General features: G+C 47.0%; 1 protein-coding gene across 1 annotated transcript in view; it reads left to right on the top strand.

The window, feature by feature from the left end:
* The window catches only part of DOCK2 (dedicator of cytokinesis 2), a 2,133,690-nt gene that overhangs the window by 415,303 nt on the left and 1,699,807 nt on the right, over positions 1-18,580 (top strand). The window contains exon 14 of the mRNA XM_069199340.1: positions 8,241-8,356. Within this exon, the coding sequence (XP_069055441.1) occupies positions 8,241-8,356 (116 nt within the window). The remainder of the gene's footprint in view (positions 1-8,240; positions 8,357-18,580) is intronic.

The following is an 18,580-nucleotide window of genomic DNA, read 5'->3' as shown; positions in this document are numbered from 1 at the left end:
CAAGCAGTTGCAGAAACACGAAATTGCGCGCAGGTTTGCGTCTGCTTTGTAAATGTGGGAAGAAGAGCTTTTTGCTCATGCCTACTAACGAGCATATGCCAATTTTGTACTCTCATGTTTTTGTTATACCTCCATTTTATACAGTGTTGAAATGTTAGATAGTGCCATGTTTCTGATTTAAAACAGTCAAACAAATTGAAATGTATACCAATTGATGTGTAGAGTATGAAATGTAGGGCTGGGTCTATAGAGGTTGCCGCCTCAATATTAAACAATGTTGATGGTAGATGGAGAGCAAGTGGCCTACTACCTGAAAACAGTCACAGGCAGGACATTTTCGAGTTAAAAAAATCTAAGATGGAATACTGATGGCAGCATGTTTTTGGAAACCATGATATTTGTATGCAGCATGTACAAGGGCTAGGTTCCGGAGTAGCAAGCCAGAAGACATAAATCGCTTTAATACCTTGTCGTGGGTAGTAAGTTCTATATACATAAAATTCCAGTTACAATTCTATCGAATGGGTGCAAAAGTGAACAGTGGCTTTCATCTACATATGAATTTCCAACCACATTCATCAAACCCCTCTATACTTAAGTGACAATGGATTGAACAGACTCAAAAGACGACTGATCAGATGACGAATGTTACTTTTTTACACAGGGGAAACACATATAGGTTCTGGCCTTGTTCCTTAGCTATTCTGATGACCCTTTACCTGAGAAAGCCCTATGTTAAATTATTGCAATGTAACAGGGCGTGAGAGAATCTCATAAAACCACAGTAATATTGTGAGTTCTTTTATTCGAAAGAGCACTGTTCATTAGTCATGCACATCGTAGAGTTGCAGAAAATGCTTACTGCATTAATTCCCGGTAACAGAAGAACACGAAAAAACAGTTAAACATCATTAGGGTGTTGGGAACTCTAACTTTTCAATATGGCCGCTTGAGCTCGTCCGTATCACCGCCAAAACCTAGCTGAAGAAGAATACGCCCCATGAACATCACGCATGCTACTGCAAAGGTACGTTGCCAAGGAAACAGGTTGATGCATGAAACAATTAATTCTAGCATTTAACACCCCCTTAGTCTAGTGGACTCCCATATGCCGTTAGAGTGTATACAAACTAGGCCTTTTGAAGAAACTACATCATTGCGGACGTCCAAGCAAAACCGAAGCATTAAACACTTATTTGAAGCAAATATAAACCTTCACTTTAAATCAAAGGTTCACTGTGGTCCACGAAGAAATGTCCTAAAACAGTAAACACCCTCTTTTTACATGAAAGCAGGAAGTATGCTCAAATCCAGAGTACATATGCTACTGCAGGTAGATAGTAGGTAGTTAGCCAGGATGCCCTCCAAGCATTTAAAACCCTTGGTAATACTTCAGAATAATGTTGAAGATGTTGACGGCATTTGTGGCACATTGAGCGCCTTCATATTTCTACACAGACACGGCATCTGTCACTTCTTGCCACCGCTTAGCAGGTGAAAACTGCACCCCTCCTCTTAACAACTGTGAGTTATCTTCTTTTTCATGCTGCCTGCCCTTCTTGCCAGGGACTTGCAGGCATTTTATCAGAAAGTTGTTTGAGTCTGCCTGATGTAAAGGAAACCTGTGTGGGTGAAATACTGAACTCGTGGAAAAGCCCTCTACAATAGAACATCAGTGGCCATATACCACACAGACTAAGAATACAGGGCCCCTCGAGGTGGTGCTTCTTTCTTTTACAAGACAAAATGTATGAATTTAGGTGCACAGGAGGGTGCACATTCTTTCCATGTTCAGGCTGACATACTGCCAGTGTAACTGATCTTTGACATAATCGAAAACTCAATCATAATCCCATTCCATTCCTGAGCAAAGAAGCACCGGGCTAAAGGGAACACGTGATACAACAGGCAGGAAGAGCATGCATACTTTGGAGTTGTTTTCCATATCCAGTTTGGGGTACAGTGACAGAAAGCCATGAAAAGATACACATTTTTCTCAATGAAGTAAAGGGATGTTTTATACACTCATCACGTTGTTATGGTGAAATAATAATAATGAATGAAACACATCAGAGCACTCAACCCCTGAACAATGCACTCAGTTACTTAAGTTCTAATAAACTTGCAACACTTTCCAGTCCTTGCTGTAAAAGCTACCTCCGCAAAATAGTTCACTGGAAAACATACTCATGCATCATAATCGTTTTAAGGGGCAAAGTAATGGAATTTCCTCCTACTCCACAACTCAAAACCTATACTTCATTGTCCTCTGAGCAGCCTTATTTGAGTCTATTTGCAAAGTGTAGATTCACCACAAACGTGGTATCTTGGTACTAATAACACATGATTATTGCTACTAAACTCAAAAATATTAATTTTATCATCCTCGGAAAAGCAAAAGCCTGAGTGAATCCACCAGGGTTCAAAGCTCTTACCAAATTGTAAACCACTGTGCCCTGGTGTGGATGCATTACTCCACTGACAATCCTCGGTGTCATTATTGTCAACAGAATCACTGACTTGATAGTAATAAAACAAGCCAGTGTAGTGGAAGATCCTATTAATGGGGACTTGAACCTATGAGTGACGATTCCACAAAACAAATGCCTAGGATTTGCAACGATAATCCTGATTGTAACACTCTCCAATTGCAATGAACCTATGTGTTGAGCCCCCATCTCCAATCATAACCATTAAACCAAGCACTGCGGCCTCTCTCATGGTGTAGCTGGAGATATGAGGGCATCACCCAGGTGGTTTGAGACATTTGGGACCCTTTGATCATTTTTCCCTCTGACATAGAGCCCAGATCTCTCCCTTGAAACCCTACATCTGAAAACAGTTCATAACCCTAGATGCAGTAGCTCTAGCTCTGTCCAGAAAACCATAGTTTGTAAAAAGCTGCCAACAAAATGGTTCAGCATTAACCAAGCATACAAGGGGACACCGAGGTGTCAGCGTTAGCAGTAGTAGAGCAGAACGAACAAAAGCGCCGCAAAATCCACTTTGGAGCCTACTACAATTTATCCCAGAGCCAAACACGTCAGATCAGGTAATACATCTCGAATTATTCAAATTACAAAACTAATAACAAACTCCTGTAAATCCTCTATTATGTGACTGCACTCGAAGCAATGAAAAACTATCCTGGCACTTTCCAAAATTTTATGAGCTGCTGTCATTTATTACTGATCAGAATGAGAAAACTTTAAATAGCATCTGAACTAAATTCGAATGTTTTTTCAGGAATCCTGATCCCAACTAGTAGATCACAAAATTGTTCAATATTCTTTAAGTTCTCTACATTGAGGGTTGTATATGTCCTGAAAGCAGTCAGGAAGCCGGTGCTTTCAACCACCCAACCAAAATGTGGTGTGAATCCACCACCCAAGCCCACATGGAACCTCTGGCACCAATGATCAATGTGTTTCTCCATTATAACGTAAAACCCTAATTCCTGAATTATGCTGTCATTACTACATTTTTAAAGCCGGAGCTGATTCAAGTAATCTACAAAACTGTTACCCCATTTTAAGCTTTCGTGCACGAGTAAAGTCATGGAGAATGAGTTGGCACATCAAGTATTAATATATTTGAGGAGAAATAGAAGCTTAAATGATCGCCATTCAGGCTTTAGAATGCCAAGACACCACGCCCCTGAACCTATAATAGACATTGGTTATGTTACTTTTTATGTTATGTTATATTATGTTGTATTTTGTTATTTTGTAATATAATATGTTATGCTATCACCTGGGAGGGTATCCTGGACCTGAGCAGGTGTGAGTCTAGCCAAAGGTAGGGCCTAATGGATTTAGTCAAAAAGCCAGACCTTCAGCTTCTTGCCAAATTAAAAAAAATGAAGGTGAGGCTTTTATATGTAGTGGCAGGATGTTCCACGCTTTAGGAACGATGTAAGAGAAGGCTCAACCACTGGATCTGGTTTTCTGTATGCGTGGAATGTGTGCAAATAGGAGTCCAGACAAGCGGAGGTGTCTGGAAAGTTTGTGGAAGCGGATGCAATTGTTGAGAAATGATGGGCCAGTGTTAAAAAAGTGCCTTGATTGTGGTTGTGGTGCATTTTAATTTTGCTTGTTTGTATATGCAGAGTCAGTGGAGCTCATTCAAGTGTGGTGAGATCTGTGTGTGGGCTTTTTCTGCTCATTGAGCCCTGTCCTTGTTACCCAAAATCCATTGTACAGTGTCAGCAGCAGACACTGTTGAAGGGTGGGACATTTACATACCCACTTCTCATACAAACAAGCAAGCAAACTTATCACATATGACCTTAGTCTGTGAGCATTGAGCATATGACGAAGGTCATGGGCTATGTCTATTGTGTGTACCCAGTAATTGGGCCTCTGAACCCAATACTCAGTGCCTTCAGCCATACGCACATCCAGTGCACAATAGCCTTTGGATGTTGGATACGGGCTTTGACCACCAAACACTCTGTTCATTTCCTTAGAAGGTATTAGGTGCAGCACTTGACCTTCAGCCATGCAATTACTCTCTTCATAAAGTCCCTGAATTGCTATATAAAGCATATATCCATGCTTAGAGATTACTGACGGGAGTGGCCTTTGACATGTTCTGCTCCCAGCCAACGGTTTTCTGGGTACCCTTAGCACATCAGTTAGCCATATGCAGTTATACCAAAGCACAGAGACCTCTACTTGTGTCCCAAAAGCCAATATGCACAGAGTTTGCACATATGCAGCATGCATTAATCACGAAGAACATAATTCTTCCACTTCCTGAACAGTCCCCCTTTCTCTTAGTCTTGTCTTTGGCACTGAGTTTTTTGTTTAAATAAAAATGCCCCTGTCGCCAGGTAATGTGGTTTCCAAGCCATCAGCAATTTGAGGTCACAATGATAATCATATTTGATGGTTGATGGTTTGACATTTTAGAATGATTGTAACCTTCTTAAAATGATTCATTTTAGGATACATTTTATGGCTCATGAATTGCCTTAGAAAATTGCCATAGCTGGCAGAACTAATGTCTTTTTGATAGCACAAATAGTGAGTTCACTGAAACTCTACACTCCTATTTACATTATTATGAAATATGTTTCTGGAAGATAAAAGTATAGTTAAATATTTTATTTCCAATTTTCAATTAACATTTCCCTTCTTGAAGCACTCTGTCACAAAATGAACAAACTTTGGCCTTGTGGATTATGATATCACCATAACCTCTCCGAGGCAATATTGGACTATATTACTCGGTTCCCTGTTATGTATCTTCTATATGTAATGGTATCACTGATAGCATCTCAAATGGCATTGATGACATCACTGTTGAGATCACATATTGCATTGCCTATGACATCTTTAGATCTATTGAAGTATGAGCAAATGTAAAAGGTTGACACACAGTGTGTTCTTGTGAAACAAGTACAAGAAATTATTTAAGACTGCAGCGTAAGAGAGGCAACATAATTCAATACTCTGTCTGTTAATACGAAGAAGAAAAACGGAAATCTTAAAGTGTGCATGACAAATACAGTGCCTGTATATTTTGTACTGTGCACAAATGAGCTTTATGTTTCCAAGTGATGGTGAACTGAACCCAACTCTGAATATCCTTAACACAGGTGAAAGGGGTGAAACCACAGAGTGTGATTGAAGGGTGTGGTATTTGCAAAATAGGTCTCTTGTACAAATATACTCTACGTGGGCAACAGGGAAGAAGCAAAGTGGCTACAGTGTGTTTACAATTCATGTGTATCACATACGGGGTGGGGACTAGATTTCTATACAAACTGCTTCTTCCATCTTGTGAGGCATTTCAGCACAGGTCAGTGGAGAAGCAGCCCTTTATGATTCACTTCACTATTTAGTAATATGTTATTAACTGCTGTGTTGTTACCACCAGTGGTTGTAGCTTTTGCTGCTCAACACCTTCACCTGCTGCAGCATTGACATTAGACATGGCAGTAGTTTATTTAGGCCGCGTTTGCTCTGGAGCACGTTGTGGAACTTGCTACTTTCAGTTTCGTGTCATATTTCTAATTTTAAGCATTCAAATTGATGAAAAGTGTGAAGTCATCTTTTATTATGAGTCTGTTCTTTTTTATGTGTACATTGTGTTGTATCTCGTTAGTCTGCCTTTCCTTCAGTGACTTCTGGTATGTGTTTCCTTTGTTGTCACCCAGGTGCGGAGAAGCACTGCTCCACTGGTTTTTTGTAGAAGGAAAAATAAAATGATAATAACGCTATGTTATTACCATTTTAAAGGAAAAATAAAATGTTAATAACATTGTGTAATTATCATTTTAATTTTTCTGGGAGCAAGGGGTTGGGGATAGGATGGAGGGGTCGGAGAAGAGCTGGAGGAGGGGTATGTGCACTATAAAGTGCACATGTCTGTTTGACCGGTGGTGTTGGGTTGGCCAAACAGACATGCGCACTTTACATGTTCTCTACCGGCTGTATTGCACAGCCGAATGGAGAACATGCACAGGCTCCCACTCCAAATCTCAGCGGTGAAGCAGGCCGCTTAGACCAATCACAACACTGCTGTCATGCTGGTGACTACAGCGTTGTGATTGGCTGGGAGTCTGTGTCCTGCCGGGAAGAGGACAAGGATGGAGGGGAGAAAAACACATCTTCCCAAGGAGGTAAGTGTTTTTTATTATTATTTTTTATTACACCTTGCCCCCCCAGTTCCGTCCCACTCTGCCACCCCTGTTCAGTTGCAGCTGCCACTGTTGTCACCTCCAGTAACTATTTTTCTCCAATCAGGGTTTCATAAGTGGCTTAATGTCTGCACTGAGTAGAAATCTCTAAAATTCTTAAGGAACATTCTGTGGCATTGGTCCACCATTAGTCTAACGATGCAATTCAGTGCCCTACAAACAAACAGAATTGTCAAGTAATTACTTTTCTGTTTTTAAAATACTTTTACCCGTTTAATAGCAAGTTAGGTTGTCATGCTAACTGCACCGAACCAACTAGTCCAAACAAAAATACAAATTATATAACAGTTGACTTGCATTGATATTGTACTTTCCTAATTCATGCTTGAAAGGAAAGGCTAATCAAATCCAGGTTATTCGATTTAGCGAAGGCGGGATCGCACTTTTCAAGAGAGCTATTTTGTTATCCTCATGAAGTCATTAATTGAGCCCGTTCAAAAACCTCTCTAGCTACTATCATGTGAAATGATAAAACTAGGTCCAAATGCTTTACAGCAGCCTTCTCCAACTTGTAGCTCTTGAGCTACTGGTTTTGCGAGCTACTGGTTGACCTTCAGCTACCTGTAAGTAGCTCTCCTGTGTGCAGCCCAACCCACTAAATTAGGAGTAGCTTGACTGAATTAACATACACATATATTGATAGTTTATAGACAACAATGTAATTATTTTCCAAACTCATAGGCTGATGCTTGTAAAAAAAATGACAGAATTTCCTAAAGTCTAATTAAGGCTGACATTTTTCTGATAAACCATGTGGCATTCTGCAGACCTAATACCCAGATCAGTACCTAGGTGCCAGAGGGTAAAACATTGTGTCTGTCGTGTTACTGATACGGGGGACATTCAAAAATGTCAAAACAGTTTTTACTGCTGGCAGCACCTGCCTGTTTCACCGAGGTGATCACTGCTAGTAATCCTGCATGGGGTGGTCACATATGTAATTTTGTCTGATGTGTTCACTATTACAAGACATATAAGCCCTCATTACGAGTGTGGTGGTCAGACTGCCGCCTAAGTGGTGGTCCGACCTCCACATTACGACTGTGGCGAAAGCATCACAGTCGGACTGCTGGCCCAAGTGGAAACTCGTAATAGGGCCAGTGGGCAGAAAACCGGAGTGGGCGTCTTTGAGGCCCATAATGTTAGTAGCTCGGGTGGTTTTCATTGAATATATGTAGCTCTTATTCCTGAAAAGTTTGGAGACTACGCATGACAGCATGGAGTACATTTCATTTCCACCACCATCCTTGCATCATTATCATCATCATTCTGCCAGTAAAATAATCTTCTGGTAGCATTATATCACAAACACTAAAGAAATCAAAAGAGTAGATGTACAGATTAAAACTCATAATCTGCTTTTATGTAGTGTGCTACAGAATTGACAAATTATCCTAACATACAGTAGTTTGAAAATGATCCCTTTTCTTGGTTCCCTTGTTGCCACTACCTTTTCTTGGTTCCCTTGTTGCCACTACCTCAGTTTCCCCCACAAGTTTGAACTAGTTCTTAATTTATGTGTGTTATCTCACAGGTGACATAAGGAACGATATATACATCACAATATTACAAGGTGATTTCGACAAAACAACACAACGAAACGTGGAAGTCGTCATGTGTGTATGCGATAATGAAGGAAAAGTAATTCATGTAAGTTTTTTTCTTAGCCTCATGAGCATTGTAGTACCATTGACAATGTTTTTAGGTATGACTTGCATGGACCTATTTAGTAACTTTTTTTGTTATGATAAATGCAGATCTCCTGTGATATAGTATTTTTCTAGAAAAAAGTTAAATTAATGTATCAGGATAACAATAAATTATTTTGACCAGTGACATAAGTAAATCTGATTAGGAAAACGTGAACATTTGTGATCATTGAGCTGCTAAATGATCACTTTGATTGTTATCAACAGGCAGGTCCATTATTATTAAAGAGATAATTCACTTATTTACGTTTGTAACTAACGGTTGGATGAGAACCTTCAGATCGCCATTTAACACTGATGTTCCTGCAGACATTCCGAGACACAATCCGACCTTTTGGAAAAAAATGACTGCATACTCTTTTTCGGTGTCGCATTTAGTGACAAATACTGAGTAATGGAACTTGGCTTTAATTTCTTATTGTGACTGCTTCGGCCGAGTAAAGGATTCCATAGACTGCTGCTTTTGACTTCGCGACATTAATCCAGTTGCAGAGAAACATTTATCACACAGCTTCTTTGAACAGCAATTTTCCCTAATGCCAGGCTTCAAGCAAAGCCTAACTGTTCAGCTCGAAGCTGCTTTTCTGCGATCGTCCTGACAATCTTCGAAGGAGTAGACGTGCTACATTTTCCCAACCCAGATTGGCGATTTTAGTAAGTAAATTAACGCAATCTATGTTGTAAACCATGAACGCCAATTAAGGAAGGAGACACAATAACTAAAACAGATCTGAGAAATCCCATCTAAGGGATTGTCTTGCTTTAAGTGCTTTTTGATTTTCGATCACTGCTGATGATATCAATAGCATTCATAGAGTTCAAACTGCTACCGGCAAGGGTGTTCAATGGCCAAAAGGCTGATACGCCTGTACATATTAAAATGAGTGCTTCAAGTGACTTCCCGAAAATGAGGGGCTTAGGGCTTTGTCCCGGATGCGGAGCGAGTGCGTTCCAAAGCATGACTGCAGGGATCTAAATTATTGTCCTCCAACTCGCTTAAGCTTAGGGTGAAATAATTAGTCTGGTTGTTAAGGATAAGGTTGCTTTATGTTAGGCTGATATTTAGAAAAATTAGGTTGGATGAATCTAGGTCCCACAAGAAGAAACATCCAAGGGATGAGGCAAAGGGCTTTAAACAACACTGAACAGAGTGATAATGTAGTCAACATTTATGCGGGGAAACAAATGCTCTTCTGTACATATCAAAAACAATGCACACAGTCGTATTATGATTCAGCTACAGTTTCTGAATCTTGCGCTTAGCCGACCAAAGAACAGCCCATTACAATAATCCAGAGTCAATATAATTGTGTCCTGGAGACTTGCAAATTGAGTATGAGGCAGCTATCCAGCAAGAGACATAGCTCTTATCATGCGAATCAGGAGCATTGGTTGGTGATACCATTGCAGGTTGCCAGCTGCCGGATCAAACTTCTTTTGAACTGCCCATGACAATAACTTCCTTCTTGTCTGTGTTTAATTTTAAGGCATTGTTGTTCCCTTTCAAAGCTACGCCAGAGACACAAGGGGTCATTCTGACCCTGGCGGTCGGTGACCGCCAGGGTCACCGACCACGGGAGCACCGCCAACAGGCTGGCGGTGCTCCGTCGAGCATTCTGACCGCGGCGGTTCAGCCGCGGTCAGAACCGGAAAGTCGGCGGTCTCCCGCCGACTTTCCGCTGCTCGGGGGAATCCTCCATGGCGGCGGAGCGCGCTCCGCCGCCATGGGGATTCTGACACCCCCTACCGCCATCCTGTTCCTGACGGGTCTCCCGCCAGGAACAGGATGGCGGTAGGGGGTGCCGCGGGGCCCCTGGGGGCCCCTGCAGTGCCCATGCCAATGGCATGGGCACTGCAGGGGCCCCCATAAGAGGGCCCCGCAAAGTATTTCAGTGTCTGCAAAGCAGACTCTGAAATACGCGACGGGTGCAACTGCACCCGTCGCACCTTCCCACTACGCCGGCTCCATTCGGAGCCGGCGTCCTCGTGGGAAGGTAGATTTGCCCTGGGCTGGCGGGCGGCCTTTTGGCGGCCGCCCGCCAGCCCAGGGCAAATCTCAACATACCCTCAGCGGTCTTGCGACCGCGGAGCGGTATTTTGTCGGGGGAAGACTGGCGGGCGGCCTCCGCCGCCCGTCAGTCTCAGAATCACCCCCAAAGTCTTTAAACTTCTCAATAGGATGGCTAAATGGCCCAATCATTCGGATGATGTTGTGTATTATCTGCATAGGCCATGATGGTGAACCTTAATTATCTTATTAGGTGGGCCAGAGTGGCGCCATATATGTTAAACAGAGTAGGGTTTAACAGGAACTCCTGTGGAACCCCTTGCATCACTTATCCACACGTACATTTAACTATCCCATAAGTAAGACCTCAGCCACTTCAGAGCTGAGCCACAGAAACTAATGAAGCTGAATCAGAATGATTTTATGGTAGACGGAATCAAATGTGGTAGAGAGCTTGACAAGGAAAAGAGTCATGCTTCCAATATTATTCAGTATCCAGTGTAGCTCCTCCACCACCTCAGTGGGAGATTGTGTTTTGAAGGCCTTCCAAAAAGGCCTCACCCGTAGGCATTTTGTGTAAATTGATTTCCTTCTGTCTCCCAGTGCAGCAATAGATAACATGATGCTGGATAGCCATTTTGGCCGGTCAATAGTCTGTCATTGGGAGGTGCTAATTATTGGTAATCTGCTCAACTGGTTGAGACTTCTAGTTGCAGATTCCTTACCTTCGAATTTCACCCAGGCGTCAGTCCGGATCTAGATATTTTTATTGAGCAGTACCCCTGCATGGCGTTGATCAGCTCCACGTCCGTCCGTCCGTCCGTCATCGGCATTGTGCACACAGGATATGATGTTGCAGGACCTATATAGGCACTACCCCAGAGTGCCGAAATCAGTTCTTTTCTTTCTGCTCCAGCCTGCAGATACAAAGAAGAGCTACCCCTCATTCACTTTTTGACTACTTTAAAGAAAAAAACTTTTTGTCGAGGGATTTTGAGAGTTGAACCTCCTGGTGCGTTGAGATTTTTCCACCTAAGGCTGAGTCCCCAGGCAGGTCGCTCCCCTCACCGCCACGCAGCCCCCAGTGTGACCGCTCTCGCTGCCGTGCCCTGACTGCCCTGACTGCCTGTGCCTGCCTTCTGTGACCGAGCGCCAGTGTTCTCTCTGATTTTGTGCCCCGAGTGCCTGTGTCCGCTTTTTTTTATTCTGTACCCCGAGTGCCTGTGTCCCTGGTATTGTTGCCCTGATTTGTTCTCCCTTACTTTTGTTGCCCTGACTGTGGTCCCTTTTACTTTCTGTTCCCTCATCTCGCCGCGTCACCCCCTCGCCGCCCGTTTTCCCGCCGCCGCGTCCCGGTAGCTCTGCCCCCTTGCACCCCATTGGCCGCCCCGCTCCCACCGCCCAGCTGCTCCTCCCTCCCTCCCTCTTCCCCTCATATGGAGGCCGCGCAGCGGGCGCGCCAAAGGCAAGCCCGTCTGCGCCCGTCCGCGCCTGGACCGCGCCCAGCGCCAGACCCCCTGGCCCCCGCCGCTGACAGCCTACCCGCCGGACCTACGACGCCGCCACCCTCCTCGCACTCAACACCAGCCGGATCCCCGGGTGCTGCCGAGCCGCCCCAAGACGCACCCACGGACCCTTCGCCTGCCAATCCTGCAAGTTCTCCTGCATCCGGACCCGCACCGCACCCGTCAAGCCAAGCACCAGCAGCAACCACCTGAAGTGCATCCTGCTCAACACCCGCTCCATCCACAGACACGCCGTGGAACTCTGGAACCTGCTCGACACCACATCTCCAGACGTCGCCTTCCTCACAGAAACCTGGATGAACTCCTCCTCAGCGCCCGACATCGCCATCGCCATCCCGGACGGATACAAGATCACCCGGAGGGACCGCATCAACCAGACAGGAGGAGGCATCGCCATCGTCCACAAGAACACCATCCGCATCACGACCAACTCCGACGACACCCTCACAGCCGCCGAACATCTTCACTTCCAGATACACACCGACCCCAAGACCACACTCAGAGGCACCCTCATCTACAGACCCCCAGGACCCGCACACAATTCAGCGAAGACATCGCAGACTTCATCAGCCCACACGCCCTTCCCTCCGCTGACTACATCCTCCTAGGGGACCTCAACTTCCCCCTGGAGAACAACAACGACAACAACACCACCACCCTGCTGGACAACCTCGCCAACCTCGGACTCAAGCAACTGGTGAACACCCCCACCCACTACGCCGGACACACGCTTGACCCAGTCTTCTCCTCCAGCAAGTACATCTCCTTCAGCCACTCCACCGGACTCCACTGGACAGACCACAGCTGCGTCCACTTCAGCTTCAGAAGAACCACGACTCACCACCACCCACAACAGGCTCCCTGCAGGAGCTGGAACAAGATCACCACCGACCAGCTCTCCACATCACTGAGCCAGAACCCTCCCGCCAGCTCAGCGGACCGCAACCAAGCAGCCAACAACCTCACACAGTGGATCACCAACTGCGCTGACAACCTTGCACCTCTGAAAACCCAACCTATCAGGCCCAACAGCAAGAAAGCCTCCTGGTTCAACAACGACCTCAAGAACTCCAAGAAGAACTGCCGCACCCTCGAGAAAGCCTGGTGAAAAAACCCGACTACAGACAACATGACCGCCCTCAAGCACACCTCCTGCAAACACCACCAGCTGATCCACACCACTAAGAAGACAGCATTCAAAGAACGACTAGACAACAACGCACACAACAGCAAGGAACTCTTCAGCATCGTCAAAGAGCTCTCCAACCCCAGCGCCGGAAACAACAACATCACTCCCTCACAAGACCTCTGCGACTCACTCGCCTCGTTCTTTCACCGCAAGATCGCCGACATACACAACAGCTTCGGCGCACAGACCACGCGCCCAACCACCAAACCGACGCCCCCCAACACCACCCTCCGTGCCTGGACCCCGGTCAGCACCGAAGACACCATCCATACGATGAACACCATCCATTCTGGATCACCAACCGACCCATGCCCCCACCACGTCTTCAACAAGGCCGACTCCGTTATCGCACCCCATCTCTGGGACATCATCAACTGCTCCTTCAACACCGCCACCTTCCCGGAGAGCTGAAAGCATGCCGAACTCAGCGCCCTCCTGAAGAAACCATCAGCAGACCCCACCGACCTCAAGAACTACCGCCCCATCTCGCTCCTCCCGTTTCCGGCCAAAGTCATTGAGAAGACCGTCAACCGACAGCTAGCCGCCTTCCTCGAGACTAATGGATCCCTCGACCACTCGCAGTCCGGCTTCCGAGCCAACCACAGCACCGAGACTGCCCTCATCGCAGCCACTGACGACATCCGAGCCCTGCTCGACAACGGGAAAACAGCGGCCCTCATCCTCCTGGACCTCTCCGCAGCGTTCGACACTGTCTGCCACCGCACCCTAGTGCAACGCCTCAGCAACATCGGAATTCAAGAGAAGGCACTAGAGTGGATCATCTTGTTCCTCGCCGGAAGAACCCAGAGAGTCCGCCTCCCCCGTTCAGATCCGAGGCCACCGAAGTCATCTGCGGCATACTACAAGGATCATCACTCAGCCCCACCCTTTTCAACGTTTACATGAGCCCCCTCGCAGCCATCGCACGCCAACACAACCTCAACATCATCTCCTACGCCGACGACACCCAGCTGATCCTCTCCCTCACCAACGACCAAGCCACCCCCAGAACCAACCTGCACGAAGGGATGAAAGACGTAGCCGAGTGGATGATGAACAGCCCCCTGAAACTGAACTCAGACAAGACGGAAGTCCTCATCCTTGGATCATCACCCTCTGCCTGGGACGACTCCTGGTGGCCCCCTGCCCTGGGCAGCGCACCCAAACCAACGGACCACGCACGCAACCTGGGCTTCATCCTGGACTCCTCCCTCTCGATGACCAGACAAGTCAACGCCGTCTCATCATCATGCTTCAACATCCTACGCATGCTCCGAAAGATCTTCCGATGGATCCCCACCGAAACCAGGAAGACGGTCACCCAGGCACTCGTCACCAGCCAACTGGACTACAGTAACACCCTCTACACCGGAACCACGGTCAAACTACAGAAAAGACTCCAACGCATCCAGAACGCCTCCGCACACCTCATCCTTGACATCCCCCGACACAGCCACATCTCCGGACACCTGAGAGACCTGCACTGGCTCCACGTCAGCAAGAGAATCACGTTCCGTCTCCTAACCCACGCACACAAGGCCCTCCACGACCTGGGCCCCAGGTAACTCAACAACCGCCTGACCTTCTACACTCCCACCCGCCAGCTACGATCGACCATCCACGCCCTCGCCGCCGTGCCACGCATTAGAAAAGCCACCATGGGAGGAAGATCCTTCTCCTACCTGGCAGCCAAGACTTGGAACTCCCTCCCCATCCACCTCCGTCTGACCCAAGACCACCTCTCCTTCAGGAAGCAACTCAAGACCTGGCTGTTCGAGCAGTAGCGGTTCCCCCTCCCCCAGCGCCTTGAGACCCTCCGGGTGAGTAGCGCGCTTTACAAATTTCTTGATTGATTGATTGATTGAGTTCAAGCCCTGCAAATCCTGTCATCGGGCGATGTCTGTGATGAATCTGCACCTCATGTGCTTGTCGTGTCTGGAGAGTGACCACGACCTAAAGTCATGCTTCGAGTGCCGGGCCATGAATCCAAAGGCTTTGAAGGAGCGGTCCCTAAAGCTGATTGTGACCCACCTTGGCTCCACGTCACTCTTGTTCTCATTCAAATAGAAGGTCTCGAGAACAGTCACGGAGCCCCCTTTCTTCATCATCCTGCTCCAAGTTTTTGGGATGGTCTGGTAAGTCGAGGCACAAAAAGAAGTCAAAGAAGAACAAGCTTTCTTCGACTTCACCCCGTCCATCGGCCGATGAGAAGAGGGAAAAGGAGCATCGTCATTCCAGGCCTCTGTCCTCGGAGCCTGTGTCTAGGTCGGCTCCGTGCCTCCCTGAGTTTCCAGGAACCGGAGCTACCCCTGCCCAACTCTGTGAGCTCTATGAAGCCATGCGCCTAATATTTGGGCAGTCCGACTCTGCTGGAGCACCTTCAGGACCTATGGGGTTAACCAAGGTCCCCTTGGGTTGCCTGCTAGTGGTTTCAACCTCACCTCCAGGGGACACTCATGGATCCGTTCCTGGGTCAGAACCATCATGGGTAGAGCCATCTCAACCTTCCCTGACATTGGTTCTGACATCAACACTCCCGATGCTACCCCTCCGGGTGGCACTGACCCCATCCTCATTCCTGACTCCAACATAGAGCCGGACCAGCTTCTTGTGACGCTGATTCCGACTTTGACAGGGTCCTTGCTCTCTAGGTCGGATCCTGATCCTTACTCTCTTAGGTTTGGGTATGGTTAGGATTGGCAGGTGTAACTGGGCCCTTTGGAATACCAGATGGAAAATTCCATGGACTGGCGGATGGACCTGGTTTACGCCAGGGCCATTCTCTCCCAAGCTGTTGCTGATGAGAGAGGCACAGCAAAGTTCACAATACAATGTGGGCTGGATACAACCGACTCACTAGGCAGATCATTTGCATTGACAGTGGCCTTGAGGCAATGCTTGGTTAAGGACGTATGGCTTTTCAAGGAGATGTCATATCCACCTGTTTGGACATGCCCTTTAACTGGTGGTTCAACACATGGTGGGCTCTTTGAACATCAGAGCAGACAATCTCAGCCGACAATGCCTGGTCGATCATGAACGGCTCCATCTGGAGGTGGCGTAAGGTCTCTTTCAGCAGTGTGGAGAGCCTTGGTTAAATCTGTTTGCCTCAGTAGAGAAAACACAACGACAGCAGTTCTGCGCATTGGAGATTCCAAGGCGGCACATGCTTGGCATCACGTTTCATCTCGAGTGGTGCTCAGGCCTCCTGTATGCCTTTCCACCTATACCACTTCTTCCCAGATTTCTTAAGAAGATCAAGAACGACCACCCCCAAGTTTTGTCGCTCTGACTGGGCACGAATAGTCTGGTATCCCGAGCTATTGAGCATGGCCATCGATCCTCCGATCAGAACGCCCCTTTGGGAAGATCTTCTGTCGCAGCAGCAGCAGGGGAGGGTTCTCCACCCGAACCTATCTAGTCTCTGCCTTCTTGCATGGAGATTGAGTGGTGACCGTTGCCACCTTTTGATCTTCCACCCGAAGTCTGTAACATTTTCCTGGCAGCCAGGCGTCCCGCCTCCAAAACGGTATATGGCTGTTGATGGAACACATTTGTGGCATGGTGCACAAACAAGTCTGTTGACCCCCTCTCTGCCCCTCTTTCCAAGGTCCTCTTGTTTATACTTTCTTTGACCCAGTAAGGCTCTGCTTTGGGCTCCCTCAGAGGCTATTTGTCTGCTGCTTCTAAATTTCTGGAAGTACCTGACCAACCCTCTTTGTTTAAGCCTCCTATAGTTATTAGGTTCCTTAAGGATTTTAACCACATGTTTCCTCCATCACCATTCATCATGCCCCAATCGGATTTGAATTTGGTTCTGACATTCTTCATGTGTGCTTCGTTTGAGCCACTTCACAATTGTCCTCTCAGGCTTCTAACAATAAAAACAGCATTCCTTTTAGCCACTGCATCTGCCCGCAGGGAGATTAAGGTACAGGCATTATCATCTAAGCCACCCTACATTTCCATCTATCCTGACAAAGTGGTGCTTTACATAGGCATCTCCTTTCTTCGCAAAGTGGCTACACCCTTAAATGTAGGCCAATCCATCACCTTGCCTACTTTTTACATCCCCCACATCCTTCTAAGGAAGAGGGGAGACTCCACTGCCTGAACCCAAAAGGAGCATTGTCATTCTACCTTGATCGTATCAACGAGTTCTGGGTGGATGTTCAACTGTTTGTTGGATATGTGGGTGCAAAGAATGGTCAGGCAGTGAAGAAGAGAATCATCTCTAAATGGGTCATTCTCTGCACTAAAATGTGCAATGCATTGGCTAAAAAGCAACCTTAGGAATTCGAGTCCTGGACTTCTGTCAGGCAGCGACATTGGCATCCTTGCACATATTTACCAAACACTACTGTCTAGACAGTCAGGTCCGTAGGGAACAGTACTTTGCCTGTTCGGTCCTGCAGGACTTCATAGTATGATCTTGGGTCACAGACACTCCTCTGGGGATGGTATTGCTTGGATATCTATTCTATGTAAGGAATCTGCAACTAGAGATCTCTATCAGATATCTGGTAGAGACATATTCTAGTTGCGAATTCCTTACTGACCCACCCGTTCTCCCTGCTCTGCAAACTGATTTCTAGGGACAGGGACTTCTTTTTCAGGGCCATAGTTTTGATGTACCAGTGGTAGAGTACTTCATGGCTCCGCACTTCTGGTGTGGAAAGTTGTGAAAAGAAACTGATGTCAGCACACCAGGGTAACACCTATATTTGACCCTTGACATCATGGCCCTCATTATGATCTCGGCTGTAAAGACTGCAGAGATCAACGCTGGCAGTCAACAGAAGACCGCCAGTGCGCCGCCCCCCCGCCGGACGTATAATGTTTTCCCTGCTGGGCCGGCGGGTGGAAAGTGTTTCCGGCCAGCGGTCCAGCAGGGAAGAGGGCCTTAACATGGACGGCGGCTCCAAATGGAAGGCGGCTCCAAATGGAGCCGTTGTCAATGTTGGTGTGCAGCGGGTGCAGCAGCACCCGTCGCGCAGATCACTGCCCGTAAATCGGGCAGTGACCTGCACAACTGGGCACTGCACGGAGGCCTGGGAGCACCCCTTCCACTAGCCTTTCCCTAGCTTGGGAACCTGCCAGGAAAAGGCTGGGGAAACAGGGTACATTATCTGGAGGGCTGCTCTGCTTGCAGCACTGCCATGTCGGATAATGTAATCTGCCATCGTCAGGCTGCCTTTCGGCAGCAGCCTGGCAGTGGCGGAGGACTTGTTTTTTATATGGCAGTCAAGACCGCCATGCTGGTGGCAGTAATTTCCACCGGCTTGGCGGTCTCGACCACCGTGTTCATAATGAGAGCCCATATCCGGTGCACATGACGCTGACAATGTTTCTGGAGCCGATCATCGCAATCTGATGGCAAGCAGGGGTACTGCTCTAGAAAAATCTCCTAATCTACACTGATGCCTGGCAGGAAGTCAGAGG

The sequence above is a fragment of the Pleurodeles waltl genome, chromosome 7, assembly GCF_031143425.1.
Source record: "Pleurodeles waltl isolate 20211129_DDA chromosome 7, aPleWal1.hap1.20221129, whole genome shotgun sequence".
Taxonomy (NCBI): domain Eukaryota; kingdom Metazoa; phylum Chordata; class Amphibia; order Caudata; family Salamandridae; genus Pleurodeles; species Pleurodeles waltl.
Note: the sequence above shows the minus strand (reverse complement) of the source record. Positions and strands in the feature narration are given on the sequence as shown.